Source organism: Peromyscus californicus, unplaced genomic scaffold, assembly GCF_007827085.1.
Source record: "Peromyscus californicus insignis strain IS unplaced genomic scaffold, ASM782708v3 Scaffold_22__1_contigs__length_63687245, whole genome shotgun sequence".
Taxonomy (NCBI): Eukaryota; Metazoa; Chordata; class Mammalia; order Rodentia; family Cricetidae; genus Peromyscus; species Peromyscus californicus.
Window position 1 is genome coordinate 3930747 of NW_026294525.1, and position 24681 is coordinate 3955427.

General features: G+C 48.9%; 1 protein-coding gene across 2 annotated transcripts in view; it reads right to left on the reverse strand.

The window, feature by feature from the left end:
• Rps6ka2 (ribosomal protein S6 kinase A2) overlaps positions 1-24681 on the reverse strand; it is a 263912-nt gene that overhangs the window by 222459 nt on the left and 16772 nt on the right. Inside the window, exon 2 of one of the 2 annotated variants that reach the window (XM_052750789.1) lies at positions 20843-20899. In XM_052750789.1, coding sequence (XP_052606749.1) covers positions 20843-20899 — 57 coding nt within the window. Of the gene's footprint in view, positions 1-8591; positions 8655-20842; positions 20900-24681 lie in introns of those variants that run through there. The other variant, XM_052750791.1, reaches the window with a different exon arrangement.

The following is a 24681-nucleotide window of genomic DNA, read 5'->3' on the forward strand; positions in this document are numbered from 1 at the left end:
GCCGAGCCCCAGCAGACAGACCTCTGCCTGACCCATCTGCCACACTGAACACTCTGAAGTCTGCAAGGGGATCCCCTTACTTCTCCTCCTCCTTTAACCCATAGGACTTAAACAGCAAACCAGGCCTGCATCAGGCAGGTGTCGCCTGTCAGAGCACAACCCACTTCCCTCCGCAGCAGAGTAGGAAATTGGTGGTTTGAATATTTTCCTTTCCAAAGCAGCTTCTGGCACTTTGCCTAGAGATGTTTTCCCCATCAGCCAGCAGGAGTCTCCCTGGAACACCCAGATCCTGAGACATCACAGGCAGTCACCACCCTTTCAAGTTCATCACTGGGCACAGGAATTTCCACTATGAGTTTCCCATCCCAGCATCCACGAACACACAGACTAACCGCCTATTCCCCACCATGCAGCCCTGGGCATCGTTAGAGTCTATCCACTGACCTGGCCTTTTCTTTTTAAAAAGTCTCTGAGGACAGCCAGCCCTGCCGATGCAGAGGTCTCCTGGGGCCGGCAGGGTCTCTGGCCTTGGGTTGGGGAAGTGAAGGCATCATGCTCAGCCAACGCATCTGCCTCTGAGCACAGACGAGCTCTGGCTCGCTGAGCGGCAAGTCGCTCCTGGGCCATGCTGGCCACACTCTGGACACACGGGAACGCGGCAAGAGCTGCCAGCACGATGCCACTGGCATACCGAGGAGCCAGCAGCACCCACAGGGTAGGAGCTGAGCCCCTGGGGCAGTCACTGGGGTCCCAGGAGTATTCCCCTCCTTTGAAAACATGCAGCGCTATGGTGACAAGCTAAAGGAGAGCAGTGCTGGGGCTCCGTGTCTAGGGACTTGCAGGAGAAGCTGAGCTGGGGCTTCCTGCCAGAGGATCAGTCACGCCTGGCAGAGACCGTGGCTGGACTCTGGAGGCAAAGGCCACAGCTCTGTGTGGCTGCAAGCATACGTGCACGCCACCGGCATACAGCATACACATGTGCACTCAGGTACGGACAGACAATGCTCCTGCCTCAGCTCAGCTCTGCAGGAGGAAACTGCCGAGCAAACAGCCCTCTTTGTCAGTGGCAGAAACTACCCTGTTCCTGGTGAAGACACTGGAAAACAGCATCAGTATTCTGCCACCTTCCTAAAGCATCAGGGCCAGTTGCCCAGCACACAGTGGGCCTACTCGGCCCCTTTCCCCGGAGGAACATATGTATCAACTGGCCTTAACCATTGCTGTGAGCTGGGCTCCTGGGTAGCAAATGTTTGTTCCCTACGCACTGGAGGCAGAAATGCAAGACCAAGGTCAGCAGCTCTTGCTCCTCCTGGCCCTCCCTTGTCGACTTTGCAGCCATATCTCTTCCCTGGGTCTTCCAAAGGCTGTCCCTCTGTGTGTGTCTGCATCCTAACCCCATGCAGAGAAGAACACCAGCTAGAGAAAATCAGGGCAACACACCAACGACTGCTTTTCTTAATCTCCCAAAGCAATCAGGTTCTGAGGCCCTAGAGTTAGGACCTCAATACAAATTAGAGGCCCAAGTCAGCTTTCTGCAATGGCAGAAGCCCCAGTGAGGCGCTCCATACAGTATTCACTTGGAGAACAAAAGGGAACAGGCTACCCAGAGCTAGCTCTGGCTCTCCCTTGCTCAGGCTTTTACACCTGAAGGGCACTCTCAAGCTTGCAAGCTCTGGGTGTCACAGTGTAAAGTGATTCGCCACCTTTGGAAGTTGTGACCCTCCTCCTTACAACTGATGTCAGAGAAAGAGAGGGCACATGCAGAAGAGCCAACTAGTTCCACAGTGAATTGTACAACTGACTCTGCAGGGTAAAGACGGGGCAAGGTACATAGCGGACTCCCAGGAATCACACACCCTCCCATCCCGTGCCCTGAGCCAAATCTTATCCTTGGTCTCCACCCTGCATCCTGTCCTATCTGTCCATACACATCCCATTACCTTCTGCCTCTACCTATTTACCTACAACTGAGGAGCCCCTCAACGAGTAAATATCTGTGCCTTTGAAAACATGGAGGTAGCTGGCCAGGCCAGGGACAGCAACTGCTACAAGAGTTCAAGGAAAGCCATAAAAAACAGGCACTCAGATTTGACATCTACAGAGCAAGAGGAACACAGCTCCATTAGGGTTGATGGACACTTGTTAAAAACAGTTTGGCTTCTCCTGGGAAAGACATCCCAGTAGAACAGAGGGCAAGATGAATGAGATCTAAACAGTGCAAAGTCTAAAAGACAAAGATTAGATATGACTTTCTTCCTGTCCAGTCTAAAGGGCATATCACCCATACCTGACATTTATATCTAAAAACCTTCTTCTGAGGATCCCATCAATGCCTCATGTGCCTGACTAGAAATTACGTCAAGTCCATGTTAATGATGTTAAATATGACTTTGTGTCTATGATCTTCAGATAGGGGCCAGTCTGGTGATTCACAGCCACAGCCACAGCCTGGGGCCACCTGCCACTGTGCTAGAAAGTTCATGCTGAACAGAAGTCAGTAGAGCACCTTGGGAGTGCTGGACAGACATACAGACACTTTAAGACCTCGGTAGCAGATAGAAGAACTAGAGACACGTATATGTCTGAAGAAGTAGTTTAGAACACACTGAAAGGGAGACCTCCCTTTAAAGAGGGAGAGAGAGGAGAGAGGAAGAAAGAAAACTCCTATGCATTACATAGTGAAAGTGGAGAGAGATGGTAGCTTCAAAGGGTGCATTAGCTGAAGGGCTATTAAGGAGCTCCTCAATATTTAATGAATTCAACCTTATGGTGACGACTAAGGTCACACATGAGGACAATTCTTGCCAGCAAACATCACTTACTCAAATCCTTTTTTAAAGACAGAAGACTTAGTCCAGCAGCGTTAACAGATTTCCCTCAAGGGTGGAATAGGGTTCAAACCCAGTTGCGGCCCCCTTCATGTACACCAGTATCTTATACAATTACCCCCATTCCCGATGGTGTCATGTTCATTGCTAATTTCTTAGGGAAAAAAACCTTGAGCTAGAGAGATACACACTCATTTTTCTATGATTTTCCTTTCTTTTGACACAGGATCTTATTCTACAGCCCAGTCTTGCTGTGGGATGTTCTGTGTGGCAAATGTGTTGCTAATTAGTCAATAAATAAAACACTGATTGGCCATTGGCTAGGCAGGAAGTGTAGGCGGGACAAGGAGGAGAATAAAGCTAGGAAGTGGAAGGCTGAGTCAGAGAGACACTGCCAGCCGCCACGATGACAAACAGCATGTGAAGATGCCGGTAAGCCACGAGCCACGTGGCAAGGTATAGATTTATAGAAATGGATTAATTTAAGCTGTAAGAACAGTTAGCGAGAAGTCTGCCACGGCCATACAGTTTGTAACCAATATAAGTCTTTGTGTTTACTTGGTCGGGTTTGAGCGGTTGTGGGACTGGCGGGTGGCAGAGATTTGTCCTGACTGTGGGCCAGGCAGGAAAACATTAGCAACACAGTCTGGCTGTGAATTCAACAGTCCTCCTGCCCCCACCTCAAGGGGTATGTATGGCTGCAAGTGTATGCTCCCATGCCTATGCGAGATGTCCACTCTGGGTAACCGTGGCATATCCTCTTCCCTGTGCGTGAGACTTGTGCATTCTGCCCCATGATGAACATGATGTGAGCAGAAGGGCATTCGTGTGCCTAACTCTGCGCCCTGCTCTGTTTGCTGTGAATGTTGGCTGCCCCTTGAGATGCCAAGATTTGTTCTGCAGCTCAGTTGTTGAGAAAGCAAGAGCAGGGTCCTGCCTCCCTGTCTGCTGTACCAAAGACAAACTCCTCTTTTCCTACCGCATTTCTAGGCAGTACCCTAATTTACCCAGGGCATGGGTCCAGATGTCCTGTGTGTGAGATGAACTCCCCAGGGTGGGCCCCATCCTTCTTGCTCACGGCTACACTCCTGGACTCCACTAACACCCATCAAGTGGACAAGTGTCCCTGGGATGGACTCTGGTGGCAGAATCACGGTCGTCTGTCTATTCTGAACTAAACTTCTTAAAAATAAAATTTTAGTTGTAACTTCAGAAAATTAATATCCACAAAGACCCAACAATATGCCTCTAAGACAGGCACAGTTTTAGAGGCATATTGTTGTGCCACATGCTAAACATAAATGTCTTCAGAAGGGGAAAAAAAACCACCCATCTCTTTGTTGGCCTAGCTCTGCACTGTCTCCCATCGTAGTCTACTAAGAACACAATGCTGTAAAAACAAGGCCACCACTCAGATGAGCTCAGGGCAGGACCACCCAGAGAGGGTTAACACGCAGCCTGTCTTCACAGAATGTATGTGTTCTGTCCTAACGCGCGTGTGACTGGGGTGTGTCATGATAATATAAACCTAACATGCTAACGTGCTGTGGGCAGTTCAGTAGCTACCGAGTCTCTGAAACTGAGAAAATGGATGGTGCCGTGGAGACCAGTGATGAGAATGGATCCCATACACTCTCAAGGGTTAGCAATGAGAAATGATAGGAGAGGTCCAGGCCAGACACCTGTCAACCCAACCCAAGAGCAATGAAAAACCAGAACCCTCAACCCTCTGCCTTGGCTGGGACTCTGTCCATGATCTCCTCCCTTGCTGACACGTGCACTCATCAGCTCCCTGCAGAGTCTCAGGCTGATAGCTGAGCTCTGCTAGACGGGCTCAGAGTTCACTCAGTCAGTGCCCGTGGCTGTGGGTAAGAGCTACCCCCGTGTCAAAGAAATACCAGGAGCTAGTCTCATGTACAGGACTTGATCTTATCTACATGTGCAGTTTCCACATTGTATGTTTTAGAAGAATCTTGAATAAACAAAACCATCAATTTTTTAAATTGCATGTAAATTTTTTGGCTTTATGATTACTCAGGAATGGCAGGCAAACAGAGCAGACATGATCACCTGTGGTGATATATCATGTACCCTAATAAAATTTGCCTGAAGATCAGAGGACAGAACAAGCCACTAGATTAAACATAGAGGCCAGGCAGTGGTGGCACACACCACTCGGGAGGCAGAGATCCGTCTGGATCTCTGTGAGTTCAAACCCACCCTGGACTACATGAGATTGACTCAGTCTAGGAGAGAAAACAGAGCCAGGCAGTGGTGGCACACCTTTAATCCCAGTACTGGGAAGCACACATGCCTTTAATCCCAGGAAGTGATGGCTGGGTGGAAAAGGGTATATAAGTCGTGAGGAGACAGGAACTAACGGCTTTTCAGCAGAAGCATCCCTTTCAGCCAGAGGTTTTTTTCAGCTGAGGCCTTTTCAGGCTGAGGAGGTGGTGAGGTAAGAGGTGGTGGCTGTGGCTCATTCCTTTGTCTCTCTGAACTTTCAGCATTTATCCCAATATCTGGCACCAGGATTTTTTTTTATTAAAAGACCATTTAGATATAGATATATTCAATAATCTACCCTTTTATCCTATCATTTCTATATAATACATTTCTGTATCAATCACCATTGGGGAGACAGTCTGTTACAGGGACAGTCCATGAAGAAGGGATCTAGGTGTGGGTTCTCTCTTGTCAGTTTGTGTAGGAAGGCAAGCTCCTAAGAAAGCCATTCTCTAGGGACTGGCTAGCCCAGAGGACAGCTCCCCACCACAGGCAAACTCTAATCTCAGACCATTAACAACAGAAACTAGAATGGCTATAAGTTCAGGGTTCATTCCTAGTCTCAGGCTGATAGCTGAGCTCTGCTAGACAACATGCTTAGCCTTGGTGAACTAGAAGGATGAGCACTGACTGAAACAGTGTCCAGACCTGAGGTCCAGCCTCACTGTCATCTCGGCTACAGGACCTTGAACAAACAGGGACTGTAGCATCTCAGAGACCTTGTCTCTTTATCTAGACTCTAGATTACTCTAGATCCCAGAGGAAAGAGGAAAGGCTGTGATTCCTGGAATCCCTTCAGTCCCTACATGTTATAAGCACCTCCTGCAACCCGCAGCATAAGACATTCCTACACATCAAGGGTCCCAAGGTCAGAGCCTCCAAATCTAATGAATGTCTGTCTCGTCCTCGAGGATGTGGTGTCTGATCTGATCCGCCGTGTCTTTCTAGTAGTTTCCAACGGCCCCCAGATAAACCAGACTATGGAGCAGCTGACTTGGAACCCCCAGGGCTAGTCCCCTGAAGGAGGCTTTTCCCGTTGCTGCTTTGGTTCCTTCCCTTGCCTGCAATTCAGGTCATGGCACAAAACATTATTCGGTTGCACTGTACTGGGTGACAGGCCCTTGCAGAGCACACAGTTTGCAGCTTTATACAGTGTTCTCTTTCTGAGGCCTCTGGGGATGCTCTCTCAGGGCTCCTGCATGGAAATAGATGTTTGCCTTCTCTCTCGGGGCTTCTTGGCTTGTTCTTCTGTTCTTTGTGTCAACTCTGTCCAGATTGAACTCCTGAGGGAGCTACAAGCACCAGACCCAATCTGCACCTCTCTGTGACCTGCACCTCTCTGTGATCATCTACACTCCTCTGCAAGCGATCTGCACCCCTCTGTGATCAATCTGCACCCCTCTGTGATCATCTGCACCCTCTGCGATCATCTGCACCCTCTGCGATCAATCTGCACCCCTCTGCAATCATCTGCACCCCTCTGCGATCATCTGCACCCTCTGCGATCAATCTGCACCCCTCTGCGAGTGATCTGCACACCTCTGCAAGCGATCTGTACCCCTCTGCAATCATCTGCACCCCTCTATGCCTTTAAACACCCATGGTGGACACCAGTGCAGGCCAAGCACCAGGGGCATCTTCTCACCTTATCTCAGCAGGTACATGCTTATTCTTTCAGCTCTGTATTGAGTGTTTAAGCTTTTCTAAATCTCTGGCCAGAAGATGAGGTATCCAATAAGAAATAGTGACAGAATCATGACGCTCCTCTAAATCAAAGCGCATTCCACCCAATAAGACAACAGTTTGCCACCCTTGAGGGTGCAGCAACCTGAAGGCTGAGGTAGGTGAGGAGCCATCATTCACGGGCCGGTCCTGTCCAATGGGCAAGCACGCTATCTACCATACTACACTTCAGTTTTCTGAATCCCAGAAGTAGATGAAGACAACTTTCATTTACTTCATACATGAACAGTATTATTTTAGGAGTGTCTTTAAAACAAGACATGCATTTATTTTTCATTTGATTTCCATGCGAAAAGATCTACAGATAAGGATAGCACCCATAGGCCTGCACAGAGTCAAGCTTGTGCCCATTTAGTGCTGTGTACCAATCCATAAGGTTGGAGCCCTTCTCAGTCCACTGAGAAATGCTAGAGTCACTGTTGGGAAGACAACTTTTCTTCAAAACAGATTAAGGCTCAAAACTGATATCCTGTGGCTGTGGCTGTGGCTGTGATTTTATAGTCTCTTTTTGAGACTTTCTACTTTTTTTCTTAATTGAATTTTTTTGAGGCAGGGTCTCAGCTTCAAACTCACTATGTAGCCAAGGATAACTTTAATTCTGATCCCCCTGCCTTCATCTCCCACTGATGGAATTACAGCCGTAAGCCACCACATGTAGCAACACTTTTCTTTTTTTAAAGGGCTGTGGAAGACAGAGTTAAAAGTAATTGTTCAGGTTAGGGATGTAGCCCAGTCAATGCCATGCTTGACTCTCACGGCCGAAGCCTTTGGTTAAATTCCTAGTACTAAATGAAGCAGACACACACCTGTAACCCTAGCACTTGGGACAGAGAGGCAGAGGATCCGCAGCCTAAGGGAATCCTCAGCTACACAGAGAAGTTTGAGGACAGCCTGGGTTATAAGAGCCCCTGTCTCACAAAAATCAATCAATGAAAAGTAATTTCTCTAAAAAGTCCCGCAAAACAACTGGAGCAGTCCTTCAACAAGCCCCGGGCTGGCTGTGATCTGATGTGAAAAGGACATACATGCGTTTGGTTTCTTAACTTGAAAGTGGACAGATGGATGGGTATGGAGTGAGAAGTTCCCTGAGTGGGTAGTGTCTTCGTGCTGGGTCGTGAAGTTCTGTGGGTGAACAACAATGGTGGCTGTGCAGTAACGTAAAGCCCCCGATGGTGCCAAGCAGGACAGAGAAAGAGGTCAAGGGAACATTTTATGTTAGGCATATTTTACCACATTAACAACCATTTTTCTTTTTAAAAAAAAAAACACAAGTCCACATGATAAACAGTTAAAACCTGCTTAGACGAGTGTCTCCCCTTGAAACTCTACATTTATTAACTCTGAGTAAGGGCCCCTATCATCTACTCTTCCTCCTCTTCCTCCTAACTCTACAGAAGCTGAGAATGGCCCTTTACTCTCAACTGTGAAACTGCACATGGCGACATTTGATCTGCTTGAACTCAAGAGCAAAAAGAATTAGAAACGGATACAGTTGTCAGCATGTGCTGCCTGGAGCTTTACATCCAGCTGCAACCCTCCACCTGGGCATTACCCACATCTTCCCACCTGGACATCTCTCTCCCTAAGGAAAGGTGGAATTTCATTCTGCCACAGAAAGTCACTTCTCCTTCTCCTTGGCCCTCGCTGGCAAGCTCTGCTTCCCTGGTGATTCCCAAAGGTGAGGTCAACTTCCAGTTCCACCCTCTCCATTTCCATCGTCACGTGCCTCCTTACCTTTCTGAGAAAGAGTTTCTGCAGCTTCCTGTGTGACCGCCTGATCATCTCTCACTGCCCAGGGCTGCTTCGGTCCCACAGCCGCTCCAGCCATTCTGCCCACCAAGCAGCCGCCTCCTCTTTTATCACCTCCCTCAGCGCTGTGCCAGCGCGTCACCCGGCATTAGCGGCAGCCCAGGCCATCTCCTTCCCTCCTCCTCCCCTCAGCCCTCCTCAGCAGCCTCCAAGGCCATCAGAGGAGGAGTCCACCTCCTAGGCATCAGCTGGGTGGCTGCAGACAAAACCCAACTCTGTCGACTCCAGGAGGATGGGAAACAGCCATCAGCCCCAAGGCACCTCTCTTCCTGTGTGCTAAGTGCAGGCTCCCCACTCCGCTCAGAATCCGCACAGGGTCACTAACATCTGGCAGAATCCATCCAAGCCAAAGCTCTGAAGGATTACTGCAATGTCTAAAACTGTCCGAGACCTGGAGTGGCAGCCCTGTGACCCTCCCCAAGCTGACAGTCTCCCTTGGCAGCATGTAAAGAGCCCCCCCCCCCCATTTTCCCTCTTCTGTGTCCTCTACACAGGTGTCAGCTCTAGCCGAAGGACAGTAAATAAAAACAATAGCTTATGTTTCTAGGTGGGTCCTCCTGTGCACAAGGCTGCGTCACTGTACTACTCCTTCACATGGCACGTAAGCCACAGTGACACACACAGACATCTGCAGCCTCCTTGTTCTGGGACAGGTTTGGGAAGTAGAGGGAAATGCCTGTTTTTAGAAACCTCTACACTACTCCCAGCAGCTGAAAGGGATGCGAGACATGGAAGAAATGAATTGAAGCTAATGTTCTTATTTTCCTCACAACTGTCTTTGTCTCTGATTATACACTGATCTTCTCTGTGTGTAACAAGGTCTTACTGTAGCCCAAGCTGGCCCGGAACTCACATCCTTCTGCCTCAGCCCCGAGTTCCTGGGATCACAGATGCTCACCAATCACACTTGGCCATTCTCTTACAATTCTCTCTCTCTCACACACACACAATTCTCTCTCTCTCTCTCTCTCTCTCTCTCTCTCTCTCTCTCTCTCTCTCTCTCTCTCTCTCTCTCCCTCTCTCCTTTTTCTCTCCTCCTCCTCTTCCTCCTTCTCACTCTCCTCCTCCTTTCCATCAATATTAAGAGATTGAAGCTAGGGTCTTGGCTAGGCAAGTACCTACCACCGAGCTACAGCTCAACTCTCTTTTCGCTTTGGAAACAAGGTCTTGGTAAGTGGTCCAGGCTGGCCTTGCCTCCCAGGAAGATGGATGCTAGGCCTGGGCCACCACTCACAGGCCTTTCCTCATTCTTCTCTTCTCTGCTGTCTTACTCTGCTCTAGACAATCCGGACACAGCTCAATCTTGACTTCTCCCTCTACGAAACCACCAGACAATCAAGAGGAAGTCCTCGCCATCCCTTGCTTCTGGGATGGATCTGCATCCCTCCCCAGAAGCCCTGGGTAAGTCCTGTGCACTGTCTGTAGCAGGAAGGATGTGGCCTGCAGCCCAGCCCTGCCTGTCTCTGTACATAGCCATTGTGCCAGCTATGGTGACATGTGAAGGGAATGGCAAGCTTCTGCACTGTCCTGTGGGCACACGGCCACTGTGTCAGCCATGGTGACATGTGAAGGGAATAGCAAGCTTCTGCACTGTCCTGTGGGCACACGGCCACTGTGTCAGCCATGGTGACATGTGAAGTGAATGGCAAGCTTCTGCACTGTCCTGTGGGCACACGGCCACTGTGTCAGCCATGGTGACATGTGCAGGGAATGGCAAGCTTCTGCACTGTCCTGTGGGGTATCCCCACTGTTGCAGAGGGCAAAATAAAATGTTTCCCTGGACACTTGGACTCTGTGGCCTTTGTGAACAAATTTAATTATTTTAATCCACAATGACCAAACTTGATTGAAACGTAAGTGTTTTTTACTGGATTTTGACCGAGGTAAGGAAGAGCAGGGAACCTCTGGAATTGTTTTAGGTGCATGCAAATAAAAATGCAGTTTATTTTCACTGACCACCCTCCCCTGTTCAAGCACTTAGAAAAGATACTTATGCAGGGAAATGGTCCCAGCTTTACCCATGTCAATGTCATTCAGGAATGGCTGCTTGGAGACAAAGGTACTTATTGGGGAGTAAACATTTTTTTTCAGCTTATCTTGTGCACAGCAAAGAATTAGGCCTCTCAATTGTTTAGATACCTACTAGCAAGGGTGCATGGTTACTGCCCCAAAGAAGGGATCCTGCAAGGGAAAAGACATGTCTAACTACATGGAAGACAAATTCATCCAGGCTCGGCTGGCCCTCTGCAAACAGACTGAGCTCTAGTCCGCTGTCCTCAGGACTGTGACGCCAGGGGAGCCAACACAGCAAAGCTCACAAATCATTCAGCCTGACACGCTGCAGCCTGTTGGCCTGGGAGACTAGAACTAGCCCCCTCACTGGAGGTTCTGTCCCGCTTGCCTCTGGGTGGCCACAGACCTGAGCGTGGAGTTGGTATAAAAGAAGAGGACTTGCTGGAGGGCTGGACAGCAGGTCTGAATAACCCTGACCTAAAATCATTACATTTTATAATTGTAGTTTGAGCCATCCTAAATGTAATTCCATTCAAACTTCCACAAGAATTAAAAGGCAATTACCCAGGACTTGGTGCCTTTGAAAGTACATTAGCCAGCAGACCAGGGCTTTGATCTCTGGGGAAATGGTGGTCATGTCAGGTTGGAGTGCAGCAACAGAAACCTTTCATTTTTAATGGAATGTAATTGCAGATGCATGTAAGTCGTAGACAGGATGTTGTCATGGTGACCATGACAAGAACTGCCTTTATTGAATGCCATGGGAGATCGTCATAACAACCTTGGCTTATTCATCTCCAACTGCATGTTTAAAGAAATGATTTTGAGAAGCAGTTCTCTATTTGCTGGTCACGCTTTGAGGAAATGCTGCCATCGCCACATGGGCACCACTCCAGCAACAGAACCCAGAGGTCACACAGTCACATCCAAAGAATCCACATCCCGGGCTGTGACAGCACTGCTTCCTGTTCCCTTCCAACCATCACAAGCTGTGCCTTGAGCACCGCGTTTTCCTCCACCGCAGGCAGCACTGTTTACTTATCTTGGACCCACTCAGAACAAGACAATGAGGACCTGATGTCAAGGATGCCGTGTGCCAGGCCCTCCCCGTTGTGAACAGGGATGGAAGTGAAGTGTGTCACCTCTGTGTGGCGCAGCATACCCAGTGTCAGGACGAAGACACAGGAGCTTAGAGTAGGAGGGTTTCTGGGTGGACTGCTCTCTCTGGGGAGCTGCTGAGGAGAGCCCTGGGCAGTGAATTGTCCTGGAACCTGCTGACAGAGGGACAGGAAGCCTGTCTGATGTGCTAAGACCTGGTGCCTTCTAACAGCAGTCCTTACAGAGCCACATAGCAGGCCTCATCTGGACTAAGGCCCCTGACAGGGGCCTTTAACTGGTAGCACAGTTAAGATCCACGAACTGGTAGCACAGAAGAGAAACTGAGGGTCAGAGAAGTCTCCTAGAAAGTGGAAGCAGAGTTCTTTTTCCCACTCTTTTCTTTCTCCGGCCCCACCCATCCCCATATTCCACTGTATCTAACCTCAAATGCTTTTTTATAGCCACTGCTCTTTGGCACCTTAATGGTTTATCTAATACTCAGCATCCTCCATGGACTCCAAATATGTGTATATGTGCCCTGTATACATGTCCATATGTGCATGCCCACCTCCGTGGGAGAGGGAGGAGGGCACACAGTGATCCCAATCCTAATACTTTGTGTGGTCCCCACCCATGAGGCAGGCAGAGCTGTGCTGTCAAAAGTGTGGTGTAGAGTGGCCTCTACCTCCACACAAGAACTAGTCTAGAATCACTGGAGGCCATCTCCAGAAGGCCTGGAGGTGAGGTCCCACCATAGCCCCATCATTCCAGCCTCTGAGGATGCTCTGGGTCTCCAGGAAAAGTCCAACCAGCTCTACTCACAGGAGAGTCAGCAGTTCTGCAGAGGAAGGGCAGAACTCCCCAGTCTGGCTCTCCTGGAAATGCCTTCGCCTCTGTCCATCCCGGCTGCAGATGGAGAAACAGTTACAACAGGAGCCTGGGCCAGCAGGACATGTGGAAGGGAGTGGCTATTACAACGTCTGGGTAGACTCAGTGGCCACGGCCACTTTCCACAACTGGACAGAGGCCACGGCCACTTTCCACAGCTGGACAGAGGCTACCCTGCATGCCTATGGACTATATACGAGTATGACATCATGCATAAAGCTGTTCAGAAGGGGGTCTGGAGATGGCTCCGTCAGGAAGCGCTTGCTGTGCATGGGGATCTAAGTGCAGATGTGCTCCCAAACATAAAATCTGGTCACAGCTGCATGCATATATAATCTCGGCACAGGGTAGGGGTGGAAGTGGAGGGTCAGGTGGCTCCCCAGAGTTCACTGACCAGTCAGTTCAGGTGAATTGATGAACTCTGGGTTCATCAGTGAAAGCCCTTTCCTCAAAAAGGAAGTTGGAGAGCAATAGAGGAAGACACTCAACATCTACCTCTGGTTTCCACACGCATATAACACACATACACAGCCACAGCAGCACATACTTAACCCCCACCTACCCACATGCACACATAAATTATTTAGAAGGGCTACAGTTTGGATCTTAAATGTCCTTCAGAGGCACATATGTTGAAGAGTTGGTACCTACCCTGAAGCACTATTGGATCCCTTAAGAGGTATGGCCTAGAAGGAAGTCTTGGGATCATTTGTAGCATCGTTGGAAGGATGTGGGAAACTGGTCTCTTATCCTCTTTTTTTTTTTGCTTCCCCGCCATGAGGTGACCAATTTGCCACACTATGACTTCAGAATGTCATGAGGAGCCCTTACCCGAGACCCAGAAGCAGCAGATCTGCCCAGTGAGGAATGGGAAACTCTGCAAGCATAAGACAAATAACCCTTCCCTCTTTATAACCTGCTATTTCGGGTATGCTGGATGGCGGAGCCATGGTACAGAGGTATTAATGGGTTCATATAGCTCTTCTCAGTGCTTGAATAACAAAGATAAAACTCGTGGGACACGGGTCTTGATTTGCTGTTACTATTACTTCAAGCAGGGACCTTAAATGTTGGGGACCCACTCCTTCAGAGTTCCAGAAGTAAATCAGGGTGGTGGGAAGATTCACACTTCTTGCCTCACAGTTTCTGTTCCGGGTTTAGCAGAGTCTTGTTAGGTGGCATTTGCTCAGCGTTGAGCGTGCAAGGCCAAGAGCAATGTTAAATTCCTTCTCAGTTCTCGAACAGATACTTGGAGAAAAGTTAAATGCTATTTATCTTCCCAAAATGGATTACAGGAGTTTATCTTGGATGCCAGTGAATATCTACATGACAGTATCATGTTCAGAGTGAAGACACTGAGCCCAGACCATGTGGTTCAAATTCCAACCCACACCCTGGCTCTGGGGACACTGGCATCCATGACTACTGTGTGTGGCAATGACTGAGTAATGGGTTCATACTCCTAAGGCTTAGAAATGGAGTAATTCAAGACTGTGGAACGTATCAGTGTGCAAAATGCTCGCTATGAAAGTGTGAGGATATGCGTTCAAATCCCCCACACCCACATAAAGCCAGGCATCTGTCTGCAGTTCCAGCTCCCACATGACAGGCAAGGCAGAGACAGGAGAGTCCCCAGAAGCCTGCAGGCCAGCTGGCCTTGTATTTACAGCAATGAACAATGTGGAAACCCTACTTCAAACAAGGTTGCCTTCTGACTTCCACACACACACCACAGCACACACACACACACACACACACAGAGAGAGAGAGAGAGAGAGAGAGAGAGAGAGAGAGAGAGAGAGAGAGAGAGAGAAATAATAAAATTTAACAAATCTAGAAAAGCAATTTGTAGATGAAAACAGCCAGACTCAAGAGAAGAGAATCTTGCAGGGGATCGTAGGACTGACAGAGCTAGAGTGTCCAGTTTGACCAGCACCCTGTCTGCTCCCTGTGTACCAAGGGCATTGAGGAAAGGCACGTGCACACCATGAGGTACTCCACAGAAGACTTAGCCACCGCCTTGGTGAGTCTAGGATAAACCAGGTCAAGCCTGTGGTAACACTAACTACAAGAGGAGCAGATGCCCTCTCATCCCGACAACGTTCCATGGAATCCTATACGGACTTTGAAAAGCGTGTTTGTTTATTGTTTCATGTGTACGTAAGTCTATACACCATGTGCATGCCTGGTGCCCACAGAGGGCATCAGATCCCCTGCGACTGGAGTTACACACCGTTGTGAGCTCCACATGGGTGCTGGGAATCAAACCCTGGAGCCTTTGCTACCTTCCAAAGTTCCCGAACATGAAGTGACAGCATGTACACCACCTGTGCAGTGGTTCCCTGGACTTTAAGCCTTCTTTGGATGACACATGATACATGTGTTGTGTACACGACTGGTACACTGATTAGCAGAGGCTAGACCAGGGCCTGTGTATATTGCACACAGAAATTTTTTGATCCCAGACTGGTTGGGCCTGTGGGTGAGGAGCACAGTACTGCCCAGTCCCAACGCTCTGGAAGGCGGCTACAAAGTCCTTCTGCTCGGCTTCTCACTGCGTGGGAAGTGATGACAGGAAACGTTTATGAATGCAGAAAGGTGAGTTCTGCCAGGGCCTCAATGCCCTTGGTACACAGGGAGCATGACTGCCCCTACTTGGAGGGTTTTGAGTTAGCTGGTGTGGGAAGGTGTGATTACTCATTTTGGAGGGAAAGGTAATCGACCGCTTGTACAGGGGCATGGAAAAGCCTCAGGCAGCTTGCTCCCTGGCCGCTCCTTCCGCTGGGTGCCGTGTGAAACCGAGGTCCTCACTGCTGCCTGCAGAGCTCATAGACAGGACAAGGCACATAGCATGTGGGGCTCAGACCGGCCTGAAGTCACGACAGGGTGGCTCCTCTAACTTTGAGAGACTTCTAAAAGATAATCCTAATCCCTCTGACCTTCGTCTCTTGAAGCTGTGTTAGGAAGTTCCGGTGTAAGCAGAGTGGAGGCTGTGAGATGCCAGGCTGGCATTTAGAACTGAGAATCCAAAGAGCCTCCCACTTTCTCAGGCGTGAGGCTGGCCTGGCACTTGGGTGCAGGACTTGGAGCCCTGGAAGCTCTTAGTAGTTATCCTGAAGGAAGGGAAGTGCTAGGTACTCCCAGAAAGTCAGTCTCCTTACATCTGGAGACCATCACTGCACCCCTACTTTGACCCTGTCCAGGGTCACCAGGGCTATACTTGTGGTGCAGAAATTCATTCCAAGGTAAATTACGGGTCCCGGCATACCCTTCCCTGGGGCGGCTGAGGTGGGGGGACCATCACATCTGTAATGCATGGTGGACATTTGTTCTCTTAACAGATCAAACGCTTCCTCTGGTGTCTGAGCAGAGGCCACCTCCAAATGGCGACATTACCTGAGCTACCAGAATGACTCAACTGCTACCAGATCCAGATACAACCAGAAAGATAAATGTGAACTGCACCGTCACTCCAGGGTTGTCCTGTTATTTTCAATATTTAGGATAGCTCAGCCTTAGCTAATTCAAAAATACATACAAAATTACTATGCCTGTGGTACAAACTTCTTTGGAAATTATAGAGAGTATGAAAAAAAATTTTTCCTGTGATCTTAAAACTTAGTGGAGAACTTTGGGACTCTTTGGGGGTCTCTCTCTCTCTCCCTCTCCCTCTCCCTCTCCCTCTCCCTCTCCCTCTCCCTCTCCCTCTCTCTCTCTTTCTTGGTATTTTTCTCCAGGCATTTCTTTCAAATTCTGTATGTTGTCTGTTGGGAGTTGGGAAGTGGGGTAGAGGTATTATGATAAATTTGGGGTCAGTCATTTTTCTTGAAGTTAATGTTTGGTTTATCAATACCTAGCCCAAAGGAAATTGAACTTGCTAACTTGCTCAGGATTTCCACGACTCTAGATACACCTCTGAGCAGTCGCTGCTGAAGGACGGCACAAAGACCATCTAATGATTAGATACATTGAACAAAACACACAAGAGCCACATTGTTTCCGTGTTCCTGTTGATTGCAGGCCCCCTGCAGCAACACTCCCGGCCTTACCTCCTTCCCAGAACCTCCCTTAGTTCCCTACTATCTCTCAAGCACCAGCGCCTGCCCCGTGCCCCCGCAGCGCTAACATATAGTCACTGTGGAATCGGACAAAAGGCTCCTTAGTTGGGGTTGCCCTGGCCAGGGGTTTGTGGGAACAGCCAGTGCTGTGGTAGGATCTTTAGTCTCAAAACCACACTAAAACACAGACATTTATTCCTTGCACCTCAGCCATTTTCAGATGTCACCGTCACACAACCAGCTTCGTGAGAAGCAAAACACAGTTGTGATACTGATTCCTGTATTTCAGATTCAAGGCTGAGGCCAGGGATGATAAAAGGAAAAGAAAAAACAGTGTGTCTCTCAAGACGGGGTCAGGTGGATGTAGAAAGACTAAGGACCTGTTAGGGGTGAGGCAGAGGAGCACAGGTTCTGAATTCTAATCTGAAAACTAATTTTGTCACTCAGATGGGGCTGCCACCAGCCAGCAAGCCTCGAAGCAGGGCCGGGTGAACATCTGCCTGGTGTTTATGGAGTGTGCTCGTGTTCAAGGCTGTCAGCACATTGCAGCCCTCTGCATTTGAGACATCTAATTATTTCATGTATCAAAGCAGTTGGCGAACACTAGATCATTACGCAAATGACTAAGAATCAAAACCAGCACACGGACGTGTCCGGATGCTGGGCAGGCCACTGACAAGCCTGTGCCCAGGGTCATCAAGAACCTCGTGTTCCTTCTCTGGGAGCCAACTTCGTTATTTTTATTCTTTACCCAACAACATCTGCAAAACTGCATCTTTGGCCTCTGTTGTTGGGTGACGGTGACCAAGAGTGGTCGGCCACGCTCCTGTGATCTCATTCCTGTCTGACAGGGAACTGGGAGAATACAACATTTTCTCTGTCAGGATCGACAGACTCGGTAGATGAAGGAAGAGTCCTCTCTGTGGAGCAGTGCTGTGGGATAGAAAGACAAGAAGGAAGGAAGCGGCATGGCCCTCAGCAGGCAGCAGGACCCCCCTCTGCTCTCTGCACAGACACAACACCCCTCCCAGGAATCTTTATCTCCTTTGTTTCTTTTCTCAAGTTCCTTTTTATTATAGCCAAAGAAATAAATAGTAAAACCACAATGGTGGAGAAATTAAATCAAGCCATTTGCAGGTCTTAGAAAATACACAAACAACTTAATGTAACAACTGTCATTACATCAGCCACCTCAATGACAGCGCTAGAGAAGTGTCCCAGTACTTCTTGTCCAACTTCTGGAACACACATACGCCATAGCAGCTGAATCTTTGCTACAAGTTCAGCCCGGGAAACCGTAGTCCTCTACCTTGTACCACAGTCATTAGTTCTTTGTTATTTTTTTATTAACTTTAGTTTTTATGTGCATTGGTGTTTTGCCATGGGTGTTGGGTCCCCCGGAACTGGAGTCACACATAGTTGTGAGCTGCCATGTGGGTGCTGGGAATTGAATCCAGGTCCTCTGGAATAGCAGCCAGTGCGCTTATGTGCTGAGCCATCTCTCCAGCCCCACTGTACTACAGTCTTCTAAAATAAGCTTTTGCGGTCTTATTAAAAATATGTATAGAGTAAGAGTTAGGAAGAAGGAGATAACACAGGAGGACCAGCACAGCCCTTCTGTCCAGGGGGGTCCCCACTCACCCCTACCTTCTGTCCAGGCTGTTCCGAGTAAGGACTGACTGCCAGGGGGGTCCCCACTCACCCCTACCTTCTGTCCAGAATGCTCTGAGTAAGGACTGACTGCCAGGGGGGTCCCCACTCACCCCCACTCACTCCCACTCACCCCCCACCTGCTGTCCAGGCTGTTCTGAATAAGGACTGACTGCCAGGGGGTCCCCACTCACCCCAAAGCCGCCAAGTGCCTGTTAGGCTCTCTGTCTCAGAACTCCACCCTGAGCTGGATCTGTTTTTACCCTGAACATCAGAGATGCCTGGTGGCTATAATCAGGACATTTCTGGAAGTATGGCTAGGCCCATTTAAGGGTTAATGGGAGCAGAGGGGACTTGCCAAGCTTCAGGCTCTCCTGTTCCTTGACCTGGGATGTTATCTGGAGGCATTGTCCTGATGGAAACCGCAGAGTTCCTGGACAGTCTCCAATTCTAGCCACTGTCTTATGGATGACACCTCATAAGAAACCATTGGTTTCAGCAGAAATGACTCACCAACAGTAACCCCTCACCCCCCGCCATGGCTCCTAAATCTACTCTTACCCCCTAATAAACATACCAAATTTAGTCTCTTGACCTCTTTCCCCCATCTCCCCACTCCTTGAGATAGCCCTGGCAGGCCTGGTATTTGCTATGTAGACCAGGACAGCCTCAAATATACAGAAGTCCCCCTCTCTCTTCTCTGTGCTCTAAGGTTACAAGTGTGGCGTGTGTTACTATAACTGGAGCCTACATTCATTTCTATAGCCAAGAACAAAGGAGCCACTCAACACTGAAACCTCTTCTCACAGGTATGACGAGGCCAAGAGTGGACTGTGAGAATAGACACAATAATAAAAAGCAAGGAACAGCTGCTCACACCCATGTGCAGACAGGAGAAAGTACAGTTTCCTAGGAACTACCAGTTGCAGCCTAGCTGCCTCCTCCTAAGCGGTGGAAGAGAGAGATTGCCCGGCCTGATGCAGAAGTCCTCCGTCCACCTCTGCAATACACATTGTCTCCTGAGTTCATTTAAACTAGGATGCCCTTCAGAACAGCATTCTGACATCCCTCTTACCTTAGGCAAAAACAGCCGAGGCACCGAGACACGACACAGTCGGCACCAGGTGTCTGTCTCACGGCAGGCGACTCCACCAACGCGAGTCTTACGCCGAAGAACAAGGAAGCCCAACTCAGTGAGAGAATCAGGTCAAGGATGAGACTCTCTTATCAGACCCGTTCTCAATGCCGGGCTATCAGGAAGGCTAGTGAAGAGCACCACAGTCTGGAAATACGAGACGGAGGAGGAGGAGGAGACGAGCAGGCCTGTGCCTTGTGTTGTTCGACATGCAGTAAGTGGGCGTCAGGGACCCTGCTCTATCCTCAGGGACCGCCTCTGCCCTCGCCCCCCCACATCACTTTCTGTGAACAGAGGGAAATCTTAGTGTATGGGCCACCTGCACCCCGACCCTTGAGCACTGTAGTATTTATTTATTTACTTATTAATTATTTATCATGTATACTGTGTTCTGCCTGCATGTATCCCTGCACACCAGAAGAGGGCACCAGATTTCATTGCAGATGGTTGTGAGCCACCATGTGGTTGCTGAGAATTGAACTCAGGACCTCTGGAAGAGCTGCCAGCACACTTAACCGCTGAGCCATCTCTCCAGCCCTCGTACTGCAGTATTTTTCTTTTCTTTTCCAAACTTCTTACTCTTTTCCATTCTTTGATGGTGATTATTATTGTTATTATTATTATCATTATTACTTATTTTTTGCTTTAAGAAAGCCGCCAAGCCCTTCAGAAAGATTGGGAGAGTTTTTGTTCAACATCTACGCCATTAATGTAAGCTAACATCACCCAGCCAAACACCACCTGGCTGGACTCTAGCCCCTCCCCCCACAGGAGAAGCTCTACTGTGTCATGGGAGCCAGACATCGAGAACTAACATCAAGACATTTTAGAAACTTTCTTATTTGCAATGTTATTAAAAGCAAACAGCCATTTGAAAAATGAGAAAGCCATCTCCATCTAAAGATGGTCCTCTTAGGCCTCGCTCTCAAAGCGCTGCTCCTAGGACCCTGATTTACCCAAGGACAGAGTCAAGAGCCGGCAGGCGCCAACAGTGCATAGATGTCTTAAAGGAGTATCGCGCGCGCGTGTGAAGTAACGTTTCTCTGATGACCCTCCAAGCAGGCCCGTTAGCCGGGTGCTGTTCCCATTTGGCACACAAGGCAGACCCCTGCTGCTCAAAGACGTTATTGCACAACCTACCACACTTGCATTTCCACTGGAACATCAGCAGTTCTCATTTCATACTTTCGTTTTCCAAAAAGCACATCACAGTGTGCTTCATTAGACGCCAGCAGAGTAAAACAACCAAAGAAATCGAGAAAGCCTTCACGGTGGTCATTTTCCCAAGAGCCTACTACATCAGCAAAAGGAAGTGACTGCGTGAATCATCTTACCTCCGTGGACGACGAGGCTGGCTGTGTCTCAGCTGAGGGGGTCGTGTCACCTTTGACCTGAGGAAGCAGAGTGGGAGAAGGAATATGGGTAAGTCTGTCTGTCCACAGCACATGCTCTCTGCAGTCCTCACCTACCCGTGGGTACCCACCAAGACTGCCCGTCTCTTGTTTCTGAACATGAACCTCCACATGGCCTCAGGTGCCTTGAGGAGCTTCTGGTGCTGGCCAGGAGCTCTTAGAGAAGACCCACAGAGGGGAACTGGCAGCCTTTGTGCAACTTTTCAAACTCTGCCAGAGGAAGTGGTGATGTTCCCATCCTGAGCCTCAGAACCCAACCGAAAACAGTCACTACCTTCAGCTATAGGTCGGGCTGTCCTGCAGCAACTGGAACCCACAAATATAACTGTAATGTGTAGCACACACGTAGTCAAAATCCCAGTCACACTTAACCACTGATGCTTGAACCCGAGGCTCTGTTCAGCCAGGAGTCTGACCTTCCAAACCCATCATTTTGACCACAAGGATTTAAAGTTTGGAGATTTCCTTGACAATGTGCCCTTAGGGGCTTGAGGACAGAGGTCACGTCTGTTCCCATCTCTGCATATCTGAGGAACACATTTTTCAGACCTGTGTGATGGCTCAAAGTGTAAAAGCACTTGCCACAAAGCCCGATGGCCTGAGTTCAATCCTGGGGACCCACAGGGTAGGTGGAGAGCACCAACTTCCTCATTCCTTGAGCTGTCCTCTGACCCCCCCACATGCACCACGGCATGTGCATGTACACACACACACACACACACACACACACACACACACACACACACACACACACAAATATTCTCAACTGTTTAAATTTCTGCTGTCTTAGTTGCTTATTTAGGAGTCGACAAAGGAGTGTAACTCTAAGGGTATCCTTACTGTTATTTTTAGCATTGGCTTTGTCAATCAAGTCCCGTTGTGGTGGATATTCTGGGTGCCAAACTGTGTTTTTTAATGTTCACATGTCTGTTCCAATATTCTATTTAAAGTAACGTCCAACTCTATAATTTCTAGCTGCTTTTTCCGATAAGAATTTTTATTTGTTTAAAATATAGTTATATCATTTCCCCTTTCCTTTTTCTCCATCCAACACCTCTACACATGCACCATGACACACAAATGTACACACATGCACAAATAAATATCGTTTTTAAAAAAAGAACGCTCATCTTGGGTTTGACCCAGGCTTTCCCCTCCATGCTGTCCTCTATCCTCTATCCTCTTGCCCTTGGCTCACGTTCACTAATGAGTAAGAGATGAGGAAAAGCCAAAATTCAAGTCCGTGTCTTTGCCTCTCAATAACAGCTGTGGTCCAGCCCCCATGGAGAGCCAGAACTGGCAACTATACCAACGAGGTCAAGGGGTGTTGCTGTGCCACTGCTGCCCTGACAGCCCTGGGTTGTCATAGTTACCATGATGCAAACTTTTGGGTGTGGAGAGAGCCCCGCACATGACCCTTAGCTCAGCATGTCTTTCAACAGGACCAACAGGAGGCTGGGAGTCTCATACTGGGAACCTTGGAACCACCTGGGAGCTGTAAGAACTCTCAGCCCAGATAATAGGACCATATGGGGACAGACACCAGCTATTTTTCAGGTGAGTGTGTGGAGAGTCACTGCCTGGTACGTCCCCAGCTAGATTGCGATGGTTGAACGGTATGGACACAGTCTCTAAGGCTCACTTCCTTACTGGACCCACAGCTTTTGTACCAGCTTCCATGGTACTGACATGCACAGAGGACAACTTTAGGGTCAATCCAGCCGTTTCTCCCTCTGTGGCAAATGGGGTCTTTCTCTCCGTGGGACATTAATTCCATCTAATCCAGATGTGCATGGCCTTCTCCATTGCTACCCTTCCTCCTAGAGATCACATGGCCCAGGCCTGGCCACACCTCTGCTACCTTTGCTGAGAGCCCAAGTGTGGGCATGTGCTTGTGTTTTTTTGTTTGCTCAGGAAATGCCCACCAGAGAAGGAAGCATGGATGGTGAGACACTCAGACCCACTGACACTCTGGGATATTTGGTTCCCATCTGATAGAAACCATAATTGTTCATTTACAGACTCTGACAAATCACTACTAAGCTTGACTTAGTTCCTATAACTTTAACACCCAGAGATAGCTAATGATCATATAATACACTGACTGACAGATGCCTCATCATATGGAGCATGCCATGACACTGTTTTCACACCTCATTCAATCCATGACCAGCCCACCAAGCAACGGCCTGGTCCTGGGCATGCTCCAGGCACCAACAAATTCCTTGGACTATACATGGTCTGTTCAGTGCCCCTGAAGACACAAGCTGCTAAGTTTTGCCCATTTTCTTGTTTAGAACTTGGTATCTTCTGCCTCTTCTCATTTCCAGAGCACTGCAATAAATATTCAGAATAATCACAAACCAAACTCAGATGTGCTCAGGAATCAGCGATCTTCCCATAATACTGCAATCACATCATCCTTTCTAATCCCTGACTCGGTTCTAGTAACTGCCCCTCTGCTACCCTCTGGACCTCTTAATGAGCCCATATGCTTCTCCTTCCTGAGCCAGGCCTGGGTGGGCTTTTGCTCCAAATGCTCTTTCCCCCACTCCCATCTACCCAGGAGTGAGTGGAAAAGACAGATCCCACCTCCCCTGTGGAGTCTCTGTGATGGAGCAGGTGGGAAGGAGGCAGGAAAGGGTGTGGGGGACAGTCTGAAAGGATGCCTGTGTGGCAAGCCTGGGCGGCACACAGGTAGCTCTCACGTTGCCTGGGGTTTCTGGTTTGGAGATGACGCTATCTTTAATCCTCCAGGTTCTTCCAATTTGGCCCTTTAAGAGAGGCTGGGGATGAAGAGGCCCCTGCTCTGTCGATGATGGAGTGACCTGAAGACCTTGAGTACACCTCTGCACAGGCACACTAAAGAGCGGCAGGAAGAACCGATGTGGACGCTACTTTCTAAAACTTTTAAAATTGGTTTCTCTATATTTTATATTAGTGCATATGTGAGTGTGCATGTGTATGTCTGCGCATGCGTGTGTGTGTGTGTGTGCGTGCATGCGTGTGTGTGTGTGTGTGTGTGTGTGTGTGTGTGTATACACACACAAGTGAGGGTGCTTGTCACCAAACCTGATGCCTTGCTCAATCCCTTGACCCACATGGAGGAAGGAGGGGACCAACTCCCACAAGTGGTCCTCTTAGCTCCACACCCACGTGGTGACATGCGTATGTCATCTTCTGAATGAAGTCAGCACACAGGAGTCCAGAAAAGCCCATCCCTTTGGGTGGTGACTTGCTCAGGCCCAGTTGCTGCTCCCATCACAGCCGGGCACCACGCTGACGGCTACTGTCCTGGAGGAGCGTTGGTCCTCACGACATCACACCCACTCCCAAGGTCGTGCTGCAAAGGGCTCTTGCCAACCAGGGTTCATTTCCGGGCCTTGGGTAAGCCACTCTACTGCTCAGCCTCAACTTCCCCATTTGTACAGTCAAGGTGAAGAGACCCTGCCACACGTAAGAGTGTGGTGAGAAACATGGGCCAACAGATGCTGGCCCTGCTAAAGACCATGGGAGCGTGGAGGTGTGCCCCAGAGAGCGGCGACAGACCAATGGGGGCAAGTCCAACAGGCTGAAGCACCTGGGTCTATACCTGGCACCACCTAAATTCTGTTTCCTATAAAGAGCTGGGTCTTTTTTTTTTTTTTAAGTCATTTAGGGGCTGAGGAAACGGCTCAGTGAGAAGAATCACTTACTATGCAAGGCTGGGGACCTGAGTTCAAATCCCCACAACCACTTAAAAACTGGACATATAGCACAAG